This window comes from Abramis brama (assembly GCF_963993115.1).
Source record: "Abramis brama genome assembly, chromosome: 22".
Lineage (NCBI taxonomy): Eukaryota > Metazoa > Chordata > Actinopteri > Cypriniformes > Leuciscidae > Abramis > Abramis brama.
In genome coordinates this window covers 17,597,107-17,620,808 of record NC_139984.1, presented here as the reverse complement: position 1 = coordinate 17,620,808, position 23,702 = coordinate 17,597,107, and the positions used below count along the sequence as shown (strand labels likewise).

At 36.6% G+C, this 23,702-nt stretch overlaps 1 protein-coding gene across 2 annotated transcripts; it reads right to left on the bottom strand.

Moving 5' to 3' along the window:
- Nucleotides 1–304: 304 nt before the first annotated feature.
- Nucleotides 305–22,721, bottom strand: iffo2a (intermediate filament family orphan 2a). 2 transcript variants are annotated; one of them, XM_084099234.1, is made up of 9 exons: nt 21,862–22,721; nt 11,811–11,871; nt 11,355–11,453; nt 9,513–9,689; nt 9,202–9,347; nt 6,325–6,532; nt 4,676–4,765; nt 4,463–4,599; nt 305–4,040 (listed from the first exon to the last, which is right to left on the bottom strand). In XM_084099234.1, the coding sequence occupies exons 1-9, from the start codon at nt 22,407–22,409 to the stop codon at nt 3,917–3,919; spliced, it is 1,590 nt and encodes a 529-aa protein (XP_083955360.1). In that variant the 5' UTR covers nt 22,410–22,721; the 3' UTR covers nt 305–3,916. The 2 variants fall into 2 exon arrangements, with proteins under 2 accessions (XP_083955360.1, XP_083955361.1); XM_084099235.1 differs by having other exon boundaries at nt 6,325–6,502.
- Nucleotides 22,722–23,702: the final 981 nt, after the last annotated feature.

Genomic DNA, 23,702 nt, shown 5'->3' with positions numbered 1-23,702 from the left:
CAATATCTTTTTCCCAGAACTTTGACCAATAAAATAGACCACAGTTTTCATTTCTCTTCTAGAGATATGTTAAAACAACCTCAACACCCAAGCGACAGGTAAATTCATGCAAAATAAGTGAGAATTGCTCAATCATGCAAAACTAAAATTTCCATGTGAAATCTGTTGGGAAGCTCAAATAACATTCATTGTCACAAATAATGATATAATAAACATTGCATGCTGCAAAGATGAATCGAAAGTTTAAAAAGTAGATTTTGGATGAAAAATAGTGTCATAAAAGACTGAAAAGGCAAACTGTTTTTTATTTATTTATTTAAAACCAGCATAAAATCAAAGTACAACTACATAAGACTTGCATAGTCCTCCAGATTTCCAAAAACAAACTCTCATTTCCAGACATGCTGTTTTCAGCTCAATATCAATCAGCTTATTTATTTAGTATACAGCACAAACTAATACATTTTATTAGAATGGCCCATATTTAAGGCAAATATTAAATCATAAATTGTATCAACATACAACATCTGAATGACCATATAGAGGATACTATAAAATACGGAATGATTCATTTCCAATAATTAAAAAAGGCAATAATAGCAAAACTTAACCTCCATCACCCAGATACTGTTTAAAAGCAATTAATCATTAATGTTTAAGTAATAATAAAACAGAAACAATAATAATAAAAAAAATTAACAAACATAATAAAAGCAATGCATGTATTATGCTAATATGAACATAATTTTAGTTTATAAAGCCAATTATTCATTTTACAATGAAATAAATAAATAATGAATAATCATTTCCATTTTATAAACCACCTCTCGAATAAGAAGCCAAAATCATATTTTGTGGGAGGGGAGGGGATAGTGTGTGGGTCGTTCTTAGGAAGTGATGTCATTAGTGTGCTTCCCCATGACTTAGTCCCATTAAACAATTCATTTGACTGTTTGTAATGCAAATATATAATTTTTTATTTTAAATAAAACAATTTGAATTCTTAATGCTTGTTTAACATTTACATTATACTGTAAAAAAAGACCTTTATTTTATTGAAATGTAATTATAATTTTCTGAGAAATGTAGAATTTGTCTCTGCGTCTTGTGACATTTTCTCTTTCTGACAAAAACCTTATTATTATAATAGTTATGTTTTTAAATGTTATAAATGTATTTCGAGTCACAATGACACAGAGTTATACTAAACATACAGAATCTACTCTCTATTATAAGTACATTAGTTTGCTGTAATATGGTTGAAATAATTTAGTGCTTTAGGGTTAGCATATATGTACTTTGATACTTGGTATTTAAAATCTAATTTTTCAATATTTTTTTCAAACAGAACACAAAAGTGCACAAATAGCATTTTCATGAGAATGACCCACACACAGAACTAAACGTAATAGCAAAGTTTTCAGTATCTATTTTGCAGCTTGACCAAACCTTTCAACACCTGAGGACAGATATAGTATGGCTTGAGATCATCCAGAAAATCTCATGTCACACCATTTAACATCTTAGACATTAATTATACAGTATGTCATCATCTGTACTAAAGATATGATTCAGGATTTAATGGTCTATAACAGAGCAAAGCATGTCCTTAATATATTCAGAGAAAAATATAAGGCAACTAAGACAGTGTATATTTGTAGGCACATGAGTTTGGGTTTTACTGCTACTCTCCAACACTGAAAGAGCCAATACAAAGAAACAAAGGCAAAACTAAGGAGAATCATCAACTCACACATACTGAATCTGGTTCCAGCTAGAAGAATCACAGAATGTAACATCAGTCCAGATTATTGCATAGATCTTAGTGCACGGTGGTCTAGTTGAGCAACAGTTTTATATGGTGAAAACATCTGAACTGGTGAGATATTTCAAGATATTTTTGTGAAGGATACTGCATGGCTGATCTACTGACTATTGTGACGTTAAAAGCCTGAATCTATTCCAGAGCTCGATGTAGAAGAATACTTTCCTCTATAATGTGTTTTAATATGTGTGATATTTAAACCGATGGGTGTGTAACTTGCCTTTTAGATTCATGTAAACAAAGGAGCAAGATAGCAGAAATTATGCATTTAATAAATAATATTTATATTTAATATATTATCATAATATTTATATTATAGGTAACACTTTACAATTTACAACATCAGTTAACAATGAGCAATATACATTTTTAAAGCATTTATTAATATAACTTTGTTGATGTTACTTAACAAAAATGTCCATGTTAATGTTCATTCACAGTGCATTAACTAACGTTATTACACGGCTCTGTGGAATGCTTGATTCTGATTGGTCAATCACGCCAGCCAGCAGTATGTTATTCCTCGATAACCGCCGAAAACAGTTAACACAGTCTCATCCGGGTTACTGAAGTCAGCAGCGCTATACGCTTGCTAGGAACGTTTTTTCTTCATGGAAGTTTTGCATTTGGCGAGCTAATAAAATATTAAAACTCAGTCAAATCCATATTTTGTGTAACGTTAGTTATTGTATTATGCCATCCAGTATCGTGGACTCGCTCTCTCATTTCATACAAATGCAGCTGCTGACATTTTGCGACGACTGTTTTGTACAATGTTGGATTATAAGATACAAACAGGTACGATTTCAATGGTTTAATCTGAAATAAATATAATCCATAATTATTTATGTGGCGAAATGCCGTGTAATAAGTGGTATGAATGACTGTATACCATATCTCTTAAATGTCTGTCTAGTTTGAACTTGCAGCGCTAGCAAATGCTTTCTCCGCGGAAGCTTTACTTTTAAAGACCTGATCAAATATTTCAACGAAGATCAATATTTCGTGTCTAATTATTTACTTGTATGGCAAGTAGCCGTGTAATAAGCGGGATAATGTACATCCAGTCTGTTGTTATTTCAGAATAAACCCCGGACAGGGTGATTCTTAACAACCAGCTGGATGTACATTATCCCTTACTTAACAGACTTAACTAAGATTAAAGCTGCCGTCGGCAACATTTTTTTTATCATATTCAGTGAAATCGACACTATAATCCGACAGAACAACATAAATAAGGTGGTTTTAGAAAAAAACCCGAGCTTCTAACTCCACCTGGAGCGCGTTACTTGTTTTGCAAAAATCCACCGCTCCCGGATCATCGGGTCCAATCAGCGCAGGGGGGTGTGACTCGTGTGAGATCTGACTGTCAATCACAGGTCGTGCACACGCCACAGATCCCCCCTCCCTCGCGGCGCGCACGTTACAATATCACATGCACACGACATTCCATTTCCTCGGTTATTGCTATCTATGGGTAGATTAGCCAGGGCAGGGCAGCCTACCTCCGAGTCCATGGTGTTGATCGATGCTGAAGAGACGGACGCGTTCACAGAAAATCAGGTACACATACACGCACGAGCACGACCTCGATGGGAGGGTGCTCGCTGGTAGTGGGGGAGGGGCATGAGAGTTGTAAACATTCAAAATTTTGGCTAAGTCGACCCAATCTGCCAGACTTGCCGACTGCAGCTTTAATAAATGCTGTAGAAGTATTGTTCATTGTTAGTTCACATTAATGTTAACAAATGAAACCTTATTGTAAAGTGTTACCATATTATATGATGATATATTTTATAATATTATTTATAATAATATGCATTATTATATATGGTATTCATCACACTGTAAAGAGTGACATCAGTTAAAGCTAGTGAGGAAGACTATGGAGCCATGCCTTGGCAGTGCTGATGAAGAGGGCACAGCTAGTCCTGCTTTAAGACAGCATATAAAGCACCAATACTTAGGCTACTCTTTGGGAATCTGAAATTCCACACTCATCCATACTGTGTAAGAAAAGGTGACCAGAGACTTAAAAGAGTGACTGGTTCACAAAGAAGCTGAGAAACCAGAAAGACACAGGGCTGATCATCATCTAACTTCTCCATTCATCTCTACAGCCCCTTCTTTCTCTCCATCAGGCTCCAGCTCATCCTGGATGTCATCGGTGTTTCCTGAATCGCTGCTGGCCACAGAGCTGAAGGAGGGCGACTGTCTGCATTGGAAAACAGAGGACATGAACATAAATCATTAAAAGCCTTTGTGGAGATTCATACAGTTTTACTTTACATTCTCAGTTTGGTTTCATTTTAAAGTCACCATTAAATCAAATTGGACAATTCAAAATCTTTAATCATAATAACTTCCCCTCCCTCTTGCAGTGACTTCTCTTCTCTGATGATGTTTACTGCCGTGAGGGCGGGACAACCTGTCACTCACATGACATCACAGCAATAGCAAACCACAACCGTCCAATCAATTCCCGATGGACAAAATTAAGTACCGCCCTACATTTTTTCCTGTTCGAGAATCCGTTTCACTTGGATATACGTCACAATAGGGAAGAAAAGTCTACCACAACTTCCATTTCATGCTGACTTTAAAGTTTTGCTAAAACTAAGATACGATTAAACCAACCTGCCGGTGGGGGCTGTGCTTTGGATGAGCCTCCGGCAGGTCTCCATCTGTACATCCAGCCCTCTCTTCATACTGCACATCTCCATGTACTCATGCAGGTGTCTGTTCATGTCACTCTTAGCCGTGGCCAGTTCCAGCTGCGGGAGGAAGATAGTGGTTTTTGAACTCAAGTAAATATCAGCTGAAACGTGTCATTCACATACGTTCTCTCACCTCAATCTCTCCGATGGTGTCCTGGTACTCCTGCTCTCTGGTCTTAAAGATGGATTCTGTTTCATTTATGAGGCTACCTAGACTTCGATCCTGGCGGGATAATGCATTATGTATTATTAATATTCTCAGGAGTCAACATACATTTTGTACTATTGTACAGCCAGTAATGGTCAATATTAGTAAGACAGCATATTTAGCCACAAGAAACATCCAAAAAATACATAGGCAGCATTTTTTGGCAATTCACTACCATTCAAAAGTTTGGGTTCTGTAATTATATTAAAAAAAAAAACGTTTTTCAAAAAGGGCTCTTTTGTTTACCAAGGCTGCATTTATTTGATCAGATTCAGATTATTTTATTTATTGCCATGTCAGCATTCAAAGCTATTTTCATGGCAAAAATTAAATTACAAAAATACAAATATCATATAAATACAATAAAAAAAAAAAAGTCATATTATACAAGATTTTTTAAATTAACATATGATAAAAAATCCAAAACCTTTTCAGCTATAATATTATTAAATATGTCCTTAAGTGAAGTAACTTCATAAAAGAGCATTCTGCTTGTATTAAGTCCAGGACAATCCAATAAAATATGTTTGACAGATAAGGGAATCTTACAAAACATACATAAAGTTGTGGCTTCACCTTTAAGCAAAAAAGCATGGGTCAGACTTGTATGATGATGGTGTAGACCACTTGATCATGTCTAGTTTTAAGAGTGATAAAAAGTCTGTTTGTTATTTCCGGATGAGTTTCATACAATTTATTATTTTATTTGATAAAAAAAAAAAAAAACATTAAAACAATAATATTTAAAATAATAACCGTTTTCTATTTGAATATATATATATATACATATATATATACACACACACACATACACATATATATATATATATATACACACACACACACACACACACGTATGTATGTATGCATGTAATATATATATATATATATATATATATATATATATATATTTAATTTTCAGCATCATTACTCCAGTATTTAGTGTCACATGATCCTTCAGAAATCATTCTAATATGTCGATTTGCTGCTCAATAAACATTTCTTATTATTTTCTTATTATTATCAATGTTGAAAACAGTTGTGCTGCTTAATATTTTTGTGGAAACCGTGCTACATTTTCCCCCCCAAGATTCTTTGATGAATAGAACGTTTAAAAGAACAGCATTTATTTGAAATAGAAAGCTTTTGTAACATTATATACGTCTTTAATCTCACTTTTGATTAATTTAATGCATCCTTCCTGAATAAAAGTATTAATTTGATGGTCAGTAAAAAAATTACTGAGTATTTTAAATACTTGAATACTTAAATACATATATAATTAAATATAATTAAGTTTATATTAAATGTATACTTATGATATATTTTAAATGTATTTATAATTAAATAATTACAAAAAAAGTACTAAACATATCACACAGAAATAAAGGTAGTATTTTAGCCAATATGAGAGTGATTCTTCTTATGCTTGTGAGTGAGCATTAACAGAGTTGTTGCCTACTGTATTTAGTTTAATTTAATTGGGTGCTTCCTGTAGTTGCCTATATAGACATTACATTTACATTACATTTGAATCATTTGGCACTTTTATCCAAACATGTTTGCTGACTCACCTGCTCCTGAGGTTCTCCGTGAGAGTCAGATGCGCAGGACACTGTGGTGCCTGTAGCAGCAGCGGCGGAGGTGGTGAGACTGTTGTAGTTACTGAAATCCTCCCAGAGCAAAAGAGTCTCCCCCGTCTCCTCCCACGCCAGACTATCACAGTCATCGTCAAACTCGAACGTTTCCCGCCTGCCAACAAACCAATTAGCTGAGCAACCTCTGCGCACAAGACAGGCAGCAGACACAGACGTGGAAGAGAAAAGAGAAGGAAACGAGGAGACACAAGGAGAAGAAAAGGAAAGGAAAATCAACAGATCCACAATCTAAAGGATTACAAACAAAAGATAACAAACAAAAGACTATAAAACATAACATAGAACAAATTAACATAAGAAAAACAAGTTAATATCCAGATTTTAATTAAAGCAATTAATAAGAAAAATGGTAATAATAGTAATTTAATATAAAAATAATATAAAAAGAGATCTCTCTCAAATAGGAAAATACACAGCACACAAAATGACCATGTTCCCCATATGTACACAAGATGGCAGTAAGTGATCATACAAAAGTCCATACTCTATACTTTTGCAGCATTTTGTTTTCCATGTTATAAACCCTTAATGATCTTACAAACAACAAATGAACTAAACACTACAATAATAATAAACATAATAATAATAAATCTCTCTCTCTCACACACAAAGCCATCAGAAGGTGTCCTCCAAATGCAGTGGTTCTCAACTGGTTTGACGGTGGGACCCACAATTTCTCATGGTCATTAGGCCGTGACCCATATATATATATATTTTTTTTATTTTTTATTTATTATTATTTGACCTAATTCCTGAAAAATTATATATATATATATATATAACTTATATATTCTGTTTTTGTTTGGTTCTGTTTTGTTTCTATTCCCTGCATGTGTATTTTGACTGAGGGTGCGTCTCAATCAGATCCCTAGTTCAGTAGTCAGGGCACTGATCAGGGAGTCAGCCATATTAAGGGCTGTCTCAATCACATAATACTTCCAAAGAACTAAAAAGTTCACTACCTAAAAAGTCCCACAATGCACAGTGAAAAACAGGGAGCATCAATGCTCACTATGTTCTCTTAAAGGGGTCATATAATGGTACATGCACTTTTACAAGTTGATTGTACTGAAATGTGTGTTGGCAATGCTTGTACACAACCATCATATAATGATAAAAATCCATCCAGTGTTTTTTTTAAAAATCTCCTTATATATGTTTTCCCCCCGTCTCAAATCGAGCCGTCTGACCGTGTGACGTCACACGGTCGGACGCCCCTCTCACGATTGTTAATTGACAGCAGTGTTTCAACACAGACACGCCCTGAGCGAGCTGTCATCATAGTCCGCCATTGTTTATACGCTGGAGCAGAATGGCGTCTAAGCGATTGTGGTGTTCTGTTCTTGGGTGTAATAAGGAACACAGCAGTTATTTTGATGTTCCTAAATCCGAACCGCTGAAGACGCAGTGGCTGAGCTGTTTTCGAAGGGAATATTCCACGCTAATCATTTCTCACCAGACTGCTTTACAAACGAGGTCAATATAAAGCTGGTTTCGCTAAGAAGCTGCTCCTGAAAAAAGGATCGGTACCAACTATTTGTGTTCCTGCTGCACCTCCAGAAAAAGTGAGTGTAACGTTTTATTAACCTTTATATTAATCTTTGCAAATCGCTTGCACGCTTCACAATGAATGCGGCTAAGGTTTACACTCAGGGTACATTACGGCATGTTTTCTATGTACAACGTTCTCAATATAATTCATAATCCCAAGTTTATAATGAACAATGCATTATGGTTATTGTGTTATTACAAACGGTGTACGCACAGAACAGAGGGCGGGGTGGGCAAAGCTCATTATCATTTAAAGACACATGCACTTAAACGGCGTGCTGAAAACAGAGCTGTTTTTGACCAGGTAAAATGAGTGTTTTCTTACAATACTAATGAGAATTTTTAATTAAAGTGTATTACAAACTTTTCATTTAGACCCTAAAGAATCATAATAACTTGTACAAAAATGGCATTATATGACCCCTTTAATGGAAGTTCTGAAGCTCGAATTTTAACTCACTACACATAATTGACATGCGATAGATGTTAAAATACAAACCATTATTTAATTATATTTCAGCTGCATAAACATACATTGCTAGACAGGTAATGAACAATCTAGCTAACATTAATAATTTATTTACAGCTGAAATGTTGCACATGTATGTAACAAGCAAAGTATTTATCATAATGTCCTTAAAAATCATTACAAGTAATGTTAGAAAGATATCAGCTCTGCGTGTGTGTGTTTGTGTGCACCAGTTAAACACTAATTAAGTTCACCTGTTGTTCATTTAGTTCCCTTTGTTAGCTCTGTGTATATATAGCCCTCATTTTCTGTTCATCCTTTGTCTGTTCTCTAGTCAAAGTAAATTGCTTGTGTATGTCTTTCTCGCCTGTGTTTATTCTGTGCTACTGAGTGTTTAACGCATTTCTATTATTTTGTTTGAACTGTTAAATAAAGAGATCCTGCCTCCTAACTTCCATGGTATTTTTTCCATACTATGGAAGTCAATGGGGACTATCAACTGTTTGGTTGCCCATATTCTTAAAAATATATTTTGTGTTCAGCAGAAAAAAGAAATTCTAGGAACAACTTGAGGGTGAGTAAATTATACTGATTTTTGGGAGAACTATCCCTTTAAACTGAGTCTGACAGAAGAGTCAACAGCTTTCGTTCACGTCTTTCAAAATTAAAGTCTCAATCCAGAAAAAACATGTTTTTTTGACGGCACACCCACTCAAAACAGTCTTGTGACCCACCAGTTGAGAAACACTCCTCTAATGACTATGAAGACTCACAGCTGGTTGAGCATCCTCTTCATCTCATCAGTGATATTGAGAGAACCAGGCATGTCCTCCTCACAGTGAGCAGAATCAACATCAGTCTCCAGTCTCTGCTCCTCTGATTCACCCTTACACTCCTTCCTCCTACATACCGCCATCCCCTACAACACACACACACATTCTCTGATTGCTGAAAGATTCAAATTGCATGATAAGCTGTTATATAAACTCCATGTACTGCAAATCAAATTTGAGCTCCAAATTTGCACAATGTTCCAGTAAATTGGAAGGTATCATCAGAATCTATTGAGAGTAAGTTTCCGTACCCCTTTCTGCTCGGGAGGAGCTCTGGATGGGCTGCCGTGCAATATCATGCTCATGTCTTCTGAGTTCCTCTGCTGTGCCACGTCACACAGCTTGGCTGTGATGTCAATGCGTCTGCAGATGTCCATATCAACCGTCATGGCTTTCTCCTGGATTTTAGTGTCCAAGTCAGACACTTCCTATACAAAAATGCATGATAATGAAACATTTTAGACGTAATCCGTCATGCACTGATTCAGCAGAAAACTGGAACAGGAAAACATACCTCTCTAGCTTTATAAAAACGTAACACAACATACTTAAGCAATATTACATAGAAATATCATGCAAACAGCCCTGTGGTGTGAAAAATCTTTTTTAAAAGTACAAATGCAAATATTCTACACAGCCTCAGTTAAAGGCACAATATGTAAGATTTTTAGATTAAAATATCCCAAAACTACTAGAACAATGGTATATATTTTGCTGAATTGTGTACTTACATTATACCAAATGTTTCCAACAATGTTCAGAACCAGAGAAATCAGTAATTTTAACCAGTGAAATGGCCAGTGTCATATATATACACACAATAATATATTAGGCAGGTGAGCAACTGTTGACCAAGTTAAACAGCGTTGCGTTACCCCACGATTTTAATTCGTCAGATAAAGCATTATAAAACAGCAACGTAAAATGTCCCAGGCTCTCGACCCATACCACAGTAATGTTAATATAACTTTAATACATTAGCTCATTCATGAACACAATTTCTGCCCGAGTCCCGTCGGATTGCTTTCCATCGGCTGTGGACGTGAAGACGACAACTCCCATGATTCCACGCTCATTTACGGCATCATCAAGCTGCGCCTGTGTTATTGTTATGAATAAGCGACCTCTAGTGATGAAACTTACATACTGTGCCTTTAATATTAGATAATAAAAACTGCATGAATAATAATAAAGTTAAAATGTTAAAATAAAATGTTAAGCAGCACAAGTGTTTTTAGCATTGATAATAATAATAAGAAATGTTACCTGAGCACCAAATCAGCATTTTAGAATGATTTCTGAAGGATCATGTGACACTGAAGACTGGCGTAATGATGCCGAAAATTCAGCTTTGATCACAGGAATAAATTACATTTTAAAATATATTAAAATAGAAAACAGTTCTTTTAATTTGTAATAATATTTTGCAATATTACTGTTTTTACTGTATTTTTAATTAAATAACGGCAACCTTGGTGAGCAAAAGAGACTTCTTCAAAAACATTAAAAAATAGTAATGTTTCCAAACTTTTGACATGTACTGTATTATATAATTATATATATAATTATATTATTATAGAAACTTGTGTGCATAAACAGCACTACACTGCTTTGTATGGGTTAGTAAGCATTTTAAAAACCTCAAAGGCAGATCAACTTCTCTAAACTCATTTGGCTACAACAGATGGTTGAGCTTCTTTTGAAATGCTTTGTAACAGTGTGCATTCACATTAATGAACATATTATCCAGGGAGGCAGCAGTCAGCTGTGCTTTATTACTGGGACTCAGCAACAGCTACTCAACAGTAAAGAACAATATGCATCTGTTCCAGGGCCAGAAGCCTAACTGCTTCATTGCTTATTTGTCCACACAGATCTATGGGTATCTATTCAGTCTAATGCCAGAGCTATTTACCTATGGGTTCATCTTCATTTCCCTGAAAGTCAATCTTGTAATCTTTATTAATCTCTCACAGGTGCAGTCAAATTATACTCTTTTAAATGAGGAGGTACTGTTGTAAATGGATATTTGCATGTTTTGCATGTCTTTAGTAGTGTGCAGAAATTGGTACCAGATAAAGCAGGACACTTACATCATGAGGCATTAGGCTCTTGAAGACCACCAGCTCTGTTTTAAGACGATCCATCTTCTCATTCAGTTCTCCTTGCAATGCTTCAGACGACTGAACACTCTGTAAGGAAAACATTTAGAAAGTTTTGCTGTGCACTGTAAAAAAAAAATGAGTGGGTGAAAATGAAGGCAATAGTTTGCATGGCTTTTTTTAGTTGAATATATTTACTTAATTATTTTAATGAAATGTTTTGACTGAACTTAATGTTAAGTTTCCATGCTACAAAACTACAGTAATCAAGCAACTCTGGTTGTTTTTTTCTGCATAATTTACTTGGTCTCAGAATATATTTTTACAGTGTGGGTGGGGAATTTTCTTCCATACAATAGAATTACCTAAAAGCTAGACATGCATCGGTGCAGATGTATGGATGTCAAACATCAACACAGTCACAATGTAATAGGGCTGAGATCTCACCTCCTGTAAAGTCTCCACCAAAGACTCCATCTGCTGACGTTTGGACACCTCCTCCTCCCATCTGGAATACAAGCACAATAACAGATTGTACTTGAAATAAATGTGCACAGTTTGTCATAGTGTGATAAAGTCTTGATCTGGAGTCAAATAATTACATTACAAATAATTAGTGGCTCAAAAGAGGATGAAAGTTATTTAAAATAAAAATGTATTTACCATTTATTCAAAACTGCTTTTTAAAAAACGTACAACATATAGTTGTACACAACTCTAAAAAATCATATGTATGTAAAGGTTTACCACAAAAGTATGTTTGTTCAGTTACATGTATTCAAAAGAGACTTGAGAAAAACATCAGTATCCTCCCTCTGCCACTGACCATTGAGAATCTTCCTGATAACTTTAAAACTCCCCAAAAACACTAGCAAGCTCCCTTTAAATCACTATGGAGACTGTAGTGCAAAGCAGGATGTGAATAAAAGCTTAACTTTTGCAGGAGAAATGCTTGAGGTAAAGTATTGTGCCGGTTTCTTTGCTCTTGTTCCAGAAGCAGTGTTTAACGGTGTCTGATTAAAATCTTTTCGGCATTACCTACACTGCTTTACACTACTGAATCTTCTGTCACATGTCTAAAGATTTTAGAATTACCCGAGTTATAATTGTGAATTCGGCATCTATATTGAATGTGATACACTAAATTGATTGTACACTGCGGGTAAAATGTATTTATATAGATTCCTCGTGTAACACATTTAAATAAACATACAACAGTCAACGGAGTCTGATTCACAAAGAGATGATTCTTATGAACCAGTTATTTTAAGTGAATCAAACACGTATAACGCAAACAGTGTGATCCGATTCCCATGCAAATGTGCCAGTTCTTTCTGTGAATAGTTCAAAAAGTCCAGCCCGGTTTAAATCAGTCTTGACAAATCCTTCACTGAACCAAATCTATCAATGTGGATGCGGTCACTGAATCAATGTTACTTAATCATTTTGTTTGGTCCATATCAAAATGAATTAGGTTTTGGGTCAGTATAATTACTGGATGACTATCCATATGACAATGTCTCGTTAAAGAAATATAATAATAATAATAATAATAATAATAATTCATGCATCAGAGGTTTAAATAACCACCTGTCTACTGCAAAGTGTTAACATGCTGCGGAATTCCTCGTCAGATTCTGTAGTCAGTTATGCAGTAAGATTCCTCATCGGCTGGATTAAGGGATGACAGCTTCTCTTGTTTTATAAGATCCCAATCCTTTGATTTCTCACATGCTCAAGGGATTATAGACTCCATTAGTCTTACACTTGCATTGTGTGATGGTTCAGACATCAAGACACCTGCAAGTGCTGACTCAACATGACAAGATCCAGAAGGGATCATCTGTTTAGTACAAAGAGTTGTACTTGTTATGTTAAGCTGATCTGTAGGCCAGGCATGAAAAGCATGTGGAGGCTGTGGATCTTCAGTGAAAACAAGAGGAGTGGATAAAGTTCTCAGGGTATAAGAGTGAAAGTGCAATCCCATAATCATATAATACACAAACTACCGGTCAAAGGTTTGTGGTCGGTGAGATTTTTTCAGATTTTGAAAGAAGTCTCTTATGCTCACCCAAGCTGCATTTATTTTTTAATTTAAAAAAATACAATTTTACATTTTTTTTTTACAATTTAAAATAACAGTTTTCTATTTAAAAAAATATTTTAAATACATTTTATCCCTGTGATGGCAAAGCTGAATTTTCAGCATCATTACTTCAGTCCTAGAGTCATATGACCCTTCAGAAATCATTCTGATATGCTGATTCACTGCTCAAGAAACATTTCTTATAATTATAAATGTTGAATACAGATGTGCTGCTTAATATTTTTCTTGAATTTTCTTTTTTAGGATTCTAAGATGAATTGAAAGTTCAAAAGAACAACATTCATTTGAGACATAATTTTTTTTTAACCAGCTATCATTTTTTGAGAAAGACCACAGGTAGATGAGAATCAGAAATCTAGATCCATATAGAACTGATCCAGGTGTGGAGATCCGTCATGGATCTGGCTGTTCAGACAGTGCAGGGTCAGTGTGGATCTCTCTGAATGTCACTGGGATCCAGTGGAGCTGACTAGACAACAGCCCAAGGTCATGAGAATCAAACTCCTCTCATTTCCTCTGCTGCAGCATAGACTGAGCTTCCACTTCATCCAAAAGACACTGAACACAATATAAACGGAAACTCTCACAATGGCATGAGCAAATGTAGATGAATACTGCATATCGAAAGCTTGTGAATGCCCACCTGGTCAACAATAAGCACAGGATTAAAACTTTTGAATGAACTGCTATTTATGAAAAGAAAGATGAGACACACCACAAAATGAAGAGGTGCTTTCTTTGTTCTTCACTATATGCCATCACTGTACACATTGCTGTGAATTCTCCCATTGTGTGAGATCGGGTCGGGGTTTCAAAGAGCTATTATGAGGAAAGAGAAGGACAGGGGTAAATCTGTTATAGCTCAAAAGTTCTGTGTCCCATTGTAATCTTAAACTGCTTCAAAAGTGTACAAATGAATAGGGCCGAGTGATAACGTGAGGTGACCGTGAGGGGGTTCATCATGATAGCACCTGTGAAGACTTTCAAAGCATTATGTCCCACATAAAAACACACCCTTTTTTCATTTGTCCACCACCTCTGAAATGCCTGAAGTGCAAAGAGACATCATCTCACCTAGAATTTACTCAAAAAAGGAGCTCAGAGTGAGATTATCATAAAGATCAGATGAGACCACCAAAGAGCGGAATCTAGAGAAGACCACCAAACTGATCTAAAGTGACATTTATGTTACAAAAAACTTATAGGCTATTTCAAATAAATGCTGTTCTTTTGAAATTTCTATTAAACAAAGAATCCTGAAAAAATGTGCAGTATCCATGACAATATGAAGCAGCACAACTGTTTTTAACATTGATAAATAAATAATATGAAATATTTCTTGTTGAGCATAAGAGGCTTTTTGAACGGTTAATGCATATAAGGGCAGAATAATATATGCTCAGAAATTTGTATCTCAGGAGAACCTACTATTGCCCCCTTAACATATTTTGCAGACAGAAATTGTGGCAAAATGCAGAGAAAGCTGCAGTCACGAGCTGCTATGTTAGGTATGTAAACGAGCAGTTTTTTTTTCAGTGTCTGATTTTGTGATCCAAAAGGTTCCCAAACCTTTTCAAGCAAACATGTGTAGATGGAGTTGACTGATGTTTCTTGAAAGTTCAGTGGTATGTTCAGTGGTATGTTAGGCATGTAAATGAGTACCCTTGCTTTCTATATTCGTCTGTTCTGTAACCACTTTTGTTGAGGAATGTACCATATTCTGTCCATGGACATTCATTCGCAGCGCATTAAATGTCAAAAAGCAAGTATATTTCTGCTTAATTTCTGAAGATACAGCCCATTTGTTAAACTTTCACTTGAGACACTGATCTCTGAACTCTGCTTTGATTTTTTTTATAAGGTTCAGTAAAAGTGTTCAAGTGATTTGATCAAAGAGGTTTATGGACTGTACTGGAATTGGAACTCCACTGGTCAATAAATCCATAAAATGATAATGATTCACAGTCAAAACAAGGTTGGGCCTTTGATTAACAGATCATCAGGAAGTGTGACCAACTCTATAAAAGCAGAAGTTTTGGCAGTTTGCTGGTCAGGAGCATTCAGGTGTGTGTTAACACAATGACAAGAAGGAAAGACATCAACAATCTAATAGAAGCAATTGTTGCTGCCATCAATCTGAGAAGGGTTATACAGCCATTTCCAAACAATTTTAAGTCCATCATTCTACAGTGAAGAAGATTATTCACAAGTGGAAAAAATTCAAGACAACTGCCAATCTTCCCAGGAGTGGACGTCCCAGCAAATTCACCCCAAGGTCAGACCATGCAATTCAGAGAAATTGCAAAAAAGAACAAAAAACAAGTCCTACACAGGCTCTACAGGCCTCAATTAACATGTTAAAGTTAATGACAGAAAAAGACGGGACAAGTATGGCATGTTTGGAAGGGTTGCAAGAGAAAGCTTCTTCTCTCTAAAAAGAACATGGCAGAACAGCTTAGGTTTGCAAAGTTGCATCTGAACAATCCTCAAGACTTCTGGAACAATGTCCTTTGGACAGACGAGACCAAAGTGGAGATGTTTGGCCATAATGCACAGCGCCACGTTTGGCGAAAACTGACCTCAGCATATCAGCACAAACACCTCATGCAAACTGTCCATCACACTGGATTTGGGCTTGTTTTGCAGCCCAGGGCATCTTGCAGTCTTTGAGTTGACCATGAACTCCTCTGTATACCAAAGTATTCTAGAGACAAATGTGAGGCCATCTGTCCGACAGCTAAAGCTTGGCCGAAACTGAGTCATGCAACAGGACAATGATCCCAAGCACACCAGCAAATCTACAGCAGAATGGCTGAAAAAGAAAAGAATCAAGGTGTTGCACTGGGCCAGTCAAAGTCCAGACCTCAACTCAACTGAAATATTTTAGCAGGACCTTAAAAGAGCTGTGCATAAACAGATGCCCGCAAACCTCAATGAACTGAAGCAACGTTGTAGAGAAAGCGGGCCAAAATTCCTCCACAACGATGTGAGATACTGATAAAGTCGTACAGAAAATGGTTATTGCTGCTAAAGATGGTTCTACTAATCATAAAGTGTACTTAGTTTGTCACACATGGCTTCTCCATTTTGGCTTTATTTTTTGTTAAATAAAATATGACAGTGTAATATGTCGTGTTGTAATTCATCTGAGGTTGCATTTACCTCATTTTAAGGCCTGCTATAGACTAGATGTTTTTGTATTATGTCCTAATACTTAAAATCATAAAATTCAAAAGGCTATCCTTTATTTTTCACATGACTACTATGATGAAATTGTTCAATACTGAGTTATAAAACTGTAGCTCAGTCTCTCTAAAAATAAATGTAAAAATAAGCCTTTTAAAATAAAACGAGGGCCTCGTGCCAGGTCTATTTTATGCATTTGGACTTAGTGGGCTCATTAATTCCTGTACATTATATATCCTGCCTGCTGCTGGATAATGACTCGCATGCATTTCCTTTTAAAAAAAACAAGAAAAATCCAATGATAGCTATACACAGTAAATACACAAAATACTGTGGTAAATATGCAATATTCGTGGCCGAACACACAAAAAAAGGCTTTCAGGCTATATACTCCATTTCATTTTAGTGATGGAACATTACTAAAACGTCCGTTTCCTGTGCCAAAATCAGCTTTTGGCAACATTCTTCTGTCCTAAACCCTCTGACCATGAGCTAAATGTATTTGAAAAAAAGGTGATGCTTACTTGAGGGTGGACTGTTTTAACTTGGAGTCCTGGACCAGTAAGAAACCAACTAAAACATCTCAGCAACTGCATAGCAACCACCCACATCACTCTAGCATCAGGACTGACTTTTACAATGTCCACATGTTATTAACTTTCCAAAGTCAAAATCATGTTTATTGCCTTAGAGAATGACCGCTAAATGAAAATCCTGACATTATGTGCAAAGTTGACCTACATAGCGATCGGTCTCAGACAGTCCCGTGGGTCTTCAGTAGTGCACATCTGTGTCCACACCCAGAACATCAGAGGAGGAGCGAGCTGCGTTTCAGATCGATACAGAGCTCTCAAGAATCTCAGACACATGATCTAAACCCCTCCCTTCTGTGGCACAGGGGGTCTACACATAAATCAGGACAAAAAGCAACTCTTGTGAAAAAGAAATGGGTTTAATTATATTGAATGTACACTTGTATATTTAAAAAAACTATCATTCAGTTCACACTTAAGTATATTCTTTTAAAGTACATTCTTTTCATAATAAGTTCTCTTTTTAAAAGCATGTTAAAGTGTACTTCTTTTTCACAAGGGAACAGTCAATATCCAAACCAGCATGACAGTCAGGCTTTTATTAAGCATTTGCGTCACCAGGGCTTTTGAGGTTCAGTTTTTAAATGCATAGTGTCTTGGCTGGCAGCGTCTACTCCATCTGTCTGTACACTAGTTGGACATTTACAAACCCGCACAATAAACAGTCTCTCAGAAATCTATTTACCACATAGGCTAATTGACAGCAATCTGGCAGAAATAAAATCTTTTGAAAGTCAATCATGTGCATCATCATGAAAAAACTTGCTAGCTGAGGAGAAAAAGCAGAATAACTTCTTTCAGGAAAATTGACAAGCCTGAATAATTTGTTAGCATCAATAGCCCATTGATTTATATATAAGTGATGTATAAGTGGCGCACACAGTTTGGACTTTCTCTGCTTTACAATACAAGGGTAAAAGTAGTGCTTTAATTTGGAGATATGAGGTTTCTGCCCGACACACATACATACACACACACATAAATATTCTGAAGTTTTAAAACAAAAATGTACCTTAAAATATGTCTTGCATTCAAGATTAAAAAATAAAAGCTTTTATTTCATACCAGTTGACAGCTGTTTCTTGGATGTGTAAAAATGTTCAGAATGTTCTAGTGCCCATGATTTTGGACTCCCAGCATGAGTGGGGGGAAGAAGTGATTTCCTGCCCAGTGAGGCAGCACTACTAAATCATTTTCTGCCTGGAGAGATGATCTCACTTTGCTGCAGGCTTACCTCCTGTTCACTTACACACCAGTGATCCCTCACACAAAACATCCCCTCACATGCAGCTACAGCCAACATGCCTGACCAGAACTTTACACCCTGACTCACACGGGTCAGTGGAGAGCATCTGCTGGGGTTATAAAACACCTTCTGAAAGAGTGTGTTCCTGAAAGTTGTCATCTGCAGAATGCATGGCTTTTGTGCTAAAGATTTATAACTCGAGTTGATTTCACAAAAATGTGTCATGTGTTGAATCATAAAGCTAGAGCTCAGAAATGATAAACTGACTCCCAGCACAAAATTCATGATGGACTGATAAATATGATTTAAAGTCACCATGTGACTGTGTGAAAATGGGGGGCATGAGGATGGGACAACCTGTCATTCACATGGGCAAATCACAATGATACAGCGATCCAATCCATTCCTGATGGACAGTAAAGTCCTGCACTAGTTTTTCTTCTTGTACAAGAAGCCACGTCACTCATATACATATCACAATAGTTAAGAAAAGACTATCATTCTCTCATGCCTACTTTAAATAGTTCTCGGTGTCATATTAGGCAAAAAGGCACAATCAATCCAAACCGATGCCATAGAAATGGTAATGAATCTACAAACATGACACCAATTAAAAAATTACACAACACCAAAAGAGACTTAGTGCTCTCGGTTTACTTGGGGTTAGTTTCTTAACAATACAAGAGGAAAACATTTATTGAGATGTCCAGAACAGTTTAATAAACCTGTATTTTTATCAAAGCCATGGAATTCCCACAAAGGATTAATCAGACAAAGAATTCCAATGGAACGGGAGGATGGGTGAAGAATTCGCACAAAACTCCAAGGGGTGGAGCAGAATGACTCCATTCTCTAGATATGCAAAGCTACCTAAAATGTTCAATCAGTTCGAGATGATTTGTATGTTAGACAGACATGAAAATAACTGGGTTGAATATCTTTTTTCCCTTTCAATAATGGTTTTTGGCTCAAAACTCTTGACTTAAGTAATGTAATTTTGACCTCAGAAACTCAAAACTCTGAAAATAGCCAGATACGATTAAAATCAGCAAACGCAAACTCTTTAACAGTTTGCAGTTTCTTTAATTTGGCTCTGTACTAAGAACAGTTGCTTTGTACTAAGAACACTAGACCAAACATTAAGCTGGTTGCCAAACAAATGCTTAATTTATAAACCGGTTTTATATTTGTTTAAATGATTTCCTAGGAGACGGTCTTTGCATATGAGCTTGATGCCACACTTCCCACCTGTTTCAGATCGCATTTAATATAACAGACCACCAACATCCATCCTAACCCACCGGCTGCTACTGTGACACTCTATCTGAGGGCCAAAACAAACATGAGATGACAGCAGAGCAAAGAGGGCCATGCAAAAAAAGAGTTAATTTTGTGTTGGGCACTTAAGGAAAGACAAGTCGAACATACAGTATGACTATTTACTCAAGCATTTATCAAAGAAATAGCCCATTCCTAACGGTATTGTAAGCTTAGTAAGCACTGAATAATCTAAGGATACAGACACTCTTTATAAAGTGGGGTTTCCACCTCACTCAAGACCTGGAAATGAATCATTGTGTGGCTCATTTGTCCACTTCTTCTCACAGACAGTCCACTTCTGTTCTGGCAGATGAGAAACAATTTCAAGACCTTCTATAGCCAGACTATTATATTACTATTACATCAGCCACTGAAACAAACTATGATAACAACACAGCCAAGAAGAACAGTCTGGGGAAACAATTCAGGGTTACTGTAGATATTGTGAGAAAATATGTCTGGGGCTACAAGATGACCGGAAATGCCTTAAAGTTACAGTAACATATCTGTGTTGAGCAATGAATGAGTCCCCACACTAGTGCTCGGAGAATTGAGGAATTTGACACATGTTTTGTTCATCACTTTTCCAGCAGTACACACACCAAAATCAAGCATCTTTTAGCAACAACAACAGGGAATGTATCCTCTAAATCAACATGTACTGGATCATTCCCACCGGCAATGAAAAAAATAAATGGTTGAATCAGCCTGTGAATTGAATGACACACCTCAAAAAGTCTAACAGAGAATATAATCAGGGGGAAATTCCCAATGTATGAACCAAACCCACACAGAATGGGTGGGAGTGTATTACGTGGACTAATGGTCCCAAAAGGTGTAAAGAGAAACTGTAAAGAGATTCTACTGAAGTTCTAGGGCAGTTCCCACAGACTCATATTGAATGGGAGGATTTTGCAGAGATCCCCATTTGGAAGAGAGAAAAAGCTAATGTTTCTGTCTGATAAAATGTCACCCCTGCTTTCTTGGGTTTCATATCCAAACTGGACGCTTTGTAATAAGATACTAGAGAACATACAGGGGTTACTGATAGAGCCTTACTGTTTAAGACACTATGAAAAACCTATACCCCAGGGACAGCCATATAAAATAGAAAGGAAACACACAGTCTTGTTTACTATGAACACACAGGGGGGAAAAGTTCTTGTTTTTGAAAGGAGAAGGGTTATTTTTGTTGAAAGTTTTTGATAATCAACCCAACTAACAAAAATATGTTGCTGTTCTCATTAAGATATAAAACGCTATTGTTTTCTGAATGTTTAAAATGTCCAGTTTGTTCTTGGTTATGTGATTGTATAGTGAAAAAAATTAAGGGAATGTTCTATTCTATCATTTTGCCAACATTATGGGAACATAACTTTTAAATGTTCTCTGAACGTTCTGAAACAAATATGCAGTAATGTTAAACAATGTTAGACGAACATCCAACTAAAATGTTACAAAAGAAACCCCAAAAAACTTTAAGAAAACTTTAAAAAATGTTCCGTGTAACTACACGTAACTAAGGTTACACTGTAAAAAAATATTTTCATGATTTGTTATCACAACTTTTTATCTTTTGTCAAATCAACTTAGATAACTAATGTGGTGGAGATAACATAGGCTACTATTTTGAGTTTCTGTTTATTAAACCAATCTTCATTGTATTAACTCAAATTTTTAATTCCAATGAACTCAATTTTAAGGCAACCAGGAACTTGCTTTTTTAAGTTAAACCAACTATTTGTTTACAGTGTAGTTGTGGCCAAAGTACAATAGTTACTGTAAAAAAAGTCTAGGCTAATGGTTTTAATTGTCAAACTATTATGCATTAATATGGCATCTCCAATTAGTGTATCAAGCTTTCAGTTTGTTCCACTTATTTATGACATTGGTAACTAACATCAAGTAACCAGAATTTTGTTGGAGTAACAAATACTGCGGTATCCATATTTCCCCTGAATTACAAAAATTGCTGCTAAAGAAATGAGCTTCCTCACTTTTTTTTTTGCAGGGCAAACACTTGAAATAAGCTCAAGCTGGACTTACTTTCTTCTGTACTCGTCTCTCTCGCGCTTAACTTTGGCCAACACATTGTACAAGGCCCTGAGTTCAGGTGTTATGGTGTCAATCTGAACCCCGACACCGTCTGGATGAGTCCAGGACACTCCAGGCCCCTGATGAGTCTCGAACCGTCCTCCGCATCGGGCGGTGTGCGAGAAACTCCAGATTTTACCGGGGAGTCTCGATTGACACAGTGCGTTTGAATAAGGCAGTTCGAGGTTCGTCTGGACCGCTTTATCCCGGGAAAACAGCAGTCGGTACCGGGATTGCTCCTGGGCGTGCTGCAGCTGGATCTCCAATAACTTATTTCTACGCTCTAATTCGTGGACTTTGGAAAGGAAGCAGCGGAAGCGGAGATTCAGTGTTTTTAACACATGAATGTTGGAGCCAAAATCGTTTCTCAACGCGCTGGTTGCCATGGCGCCGGACCCGCTCCCAGTCGCACACGCTTCATTCATAACGAGAGAAGCAGCGGATTCATTGAACAGTATCGGGTTGAGAAGCGGGTCTGGAAAACGACGAGGTAAATCCATCTTTATCCGTGAGCAATGTTTCTACGCATCAAACTGCAGATGCTGTAAAGCAGCATACGTCACCTCCATGCTCTCGGACGCAAAGGTGCACTCCCTTTATCTAATATCACACAAGTAATAGGCCATGCTCGCGCTTCTAGCGGCCGGTATACATTTTATGAACTCTCAGCTGCCCTCCTACCATCCGCTGGTGATGAAATGGGCTGGTTATTGGTCTCAACTTGCCGTAGAGACTCAGGTTTCAGCCCAGTCTGAGCATAGCCGCACACCAACCGAAGGAAAACGGGAGGAGAGGAAGACATATCTGTCTTATCCGCCCTCCAGTAACAGTCGCATTGGATACCGTGTCTTTAAGACACGCCCCTTCAATTTACATATTACATGAGGGGCGTGGGCACACACACACACACACACACACACACCCCTGAACAGTAGCATTTTAAAAGTATTTACATATTAAATATTTGGCGTCTGTATACAGTGTTCCTGTGATAAAAGAGAACTTTGTTTGTTTCTGATCTTGACAAATATGATACTGGGGTCATTCCAACAGTACTTTCTTTGAACTAAACATTTTGACATTAAAATAAACAATTAAAGCAAATATTTCTAGAGAATACTAAGACATATGCTGTGATCATGCTTCGACAGTTTTCTTTTTTGATATTTTTATAGCTTAAATATAAATTAATTAATACTCAGAGAATCCACTGCTAATAGCTACTTGTGTTTTTGTGCTTTTCCTTTCCCACCAAAAGAATGTCACTTCCCAGAGGAAGGCTTTTATTAGTTAAAGCAATATAACAGGATAAGGATATAACAAAGTAATATTGTCATACATTGAGTTGATAACCAATGTAAAAAAAAATTAACAAAAAAATAGTTTCATTTTGATTATAGAAAGGAATCCATGAAAAACCTCCACTCAAACCCAAGTAGTGAACAAATGCACCCCCTACATTTTCTTAAAGGGTCATATAATGGTACATGCACTTTTACAAGTTGATTGTACTGAAATGTGTGCTGGCAGTGCCTGTACACAACCATCATAAAATGATAAAAATCCATCCAGAGGTTTTTTTTTAATCTTCTTATGTTTTACCCCATTTCAAATCAAGCCGTTCGATTTTGTGACGTCACAAAATCGACGCCCCTCCCATGATTGTTGATTGACAGCAGCGTTTGAACACAGACCCACCCTTGCTCGTGAGCGAGCTGTCAATCATAGTCCGCGCGGACCGGTGCGGTCATTGTTGATACGCTGGAGCACTGTCTATGAGCAGAATGGCGTCT

What these genes read in the sequence shown, in the direction of transcription:
- iffo2a (XM_084099234.1), bottom strand. Translation starts at nt 22,409, where the DNA reads ATGGATTTACCTCGTCGTTTTCCAGACCCGCTTCTCAACCCGATACTG. An exon ending in AGAGACGAGTACAGAAGAAA is followed by an intron (nt 11,872 to 21,861) that starts GTAAGTCCAGCT and finishes CTTGTATTCCAG; the next exon opens with ATGGGAGGAGGAGGTGTCCA. An exon ending in CTCCTCCCGAGCAGAAAGGG is followed by an intron (nt 9,348 to 9,512) that starts GTACGGAAACTT and finishes TGTGTGTTGTAG; the next exon opens with GGGATGGCGGTATGTAGGAG.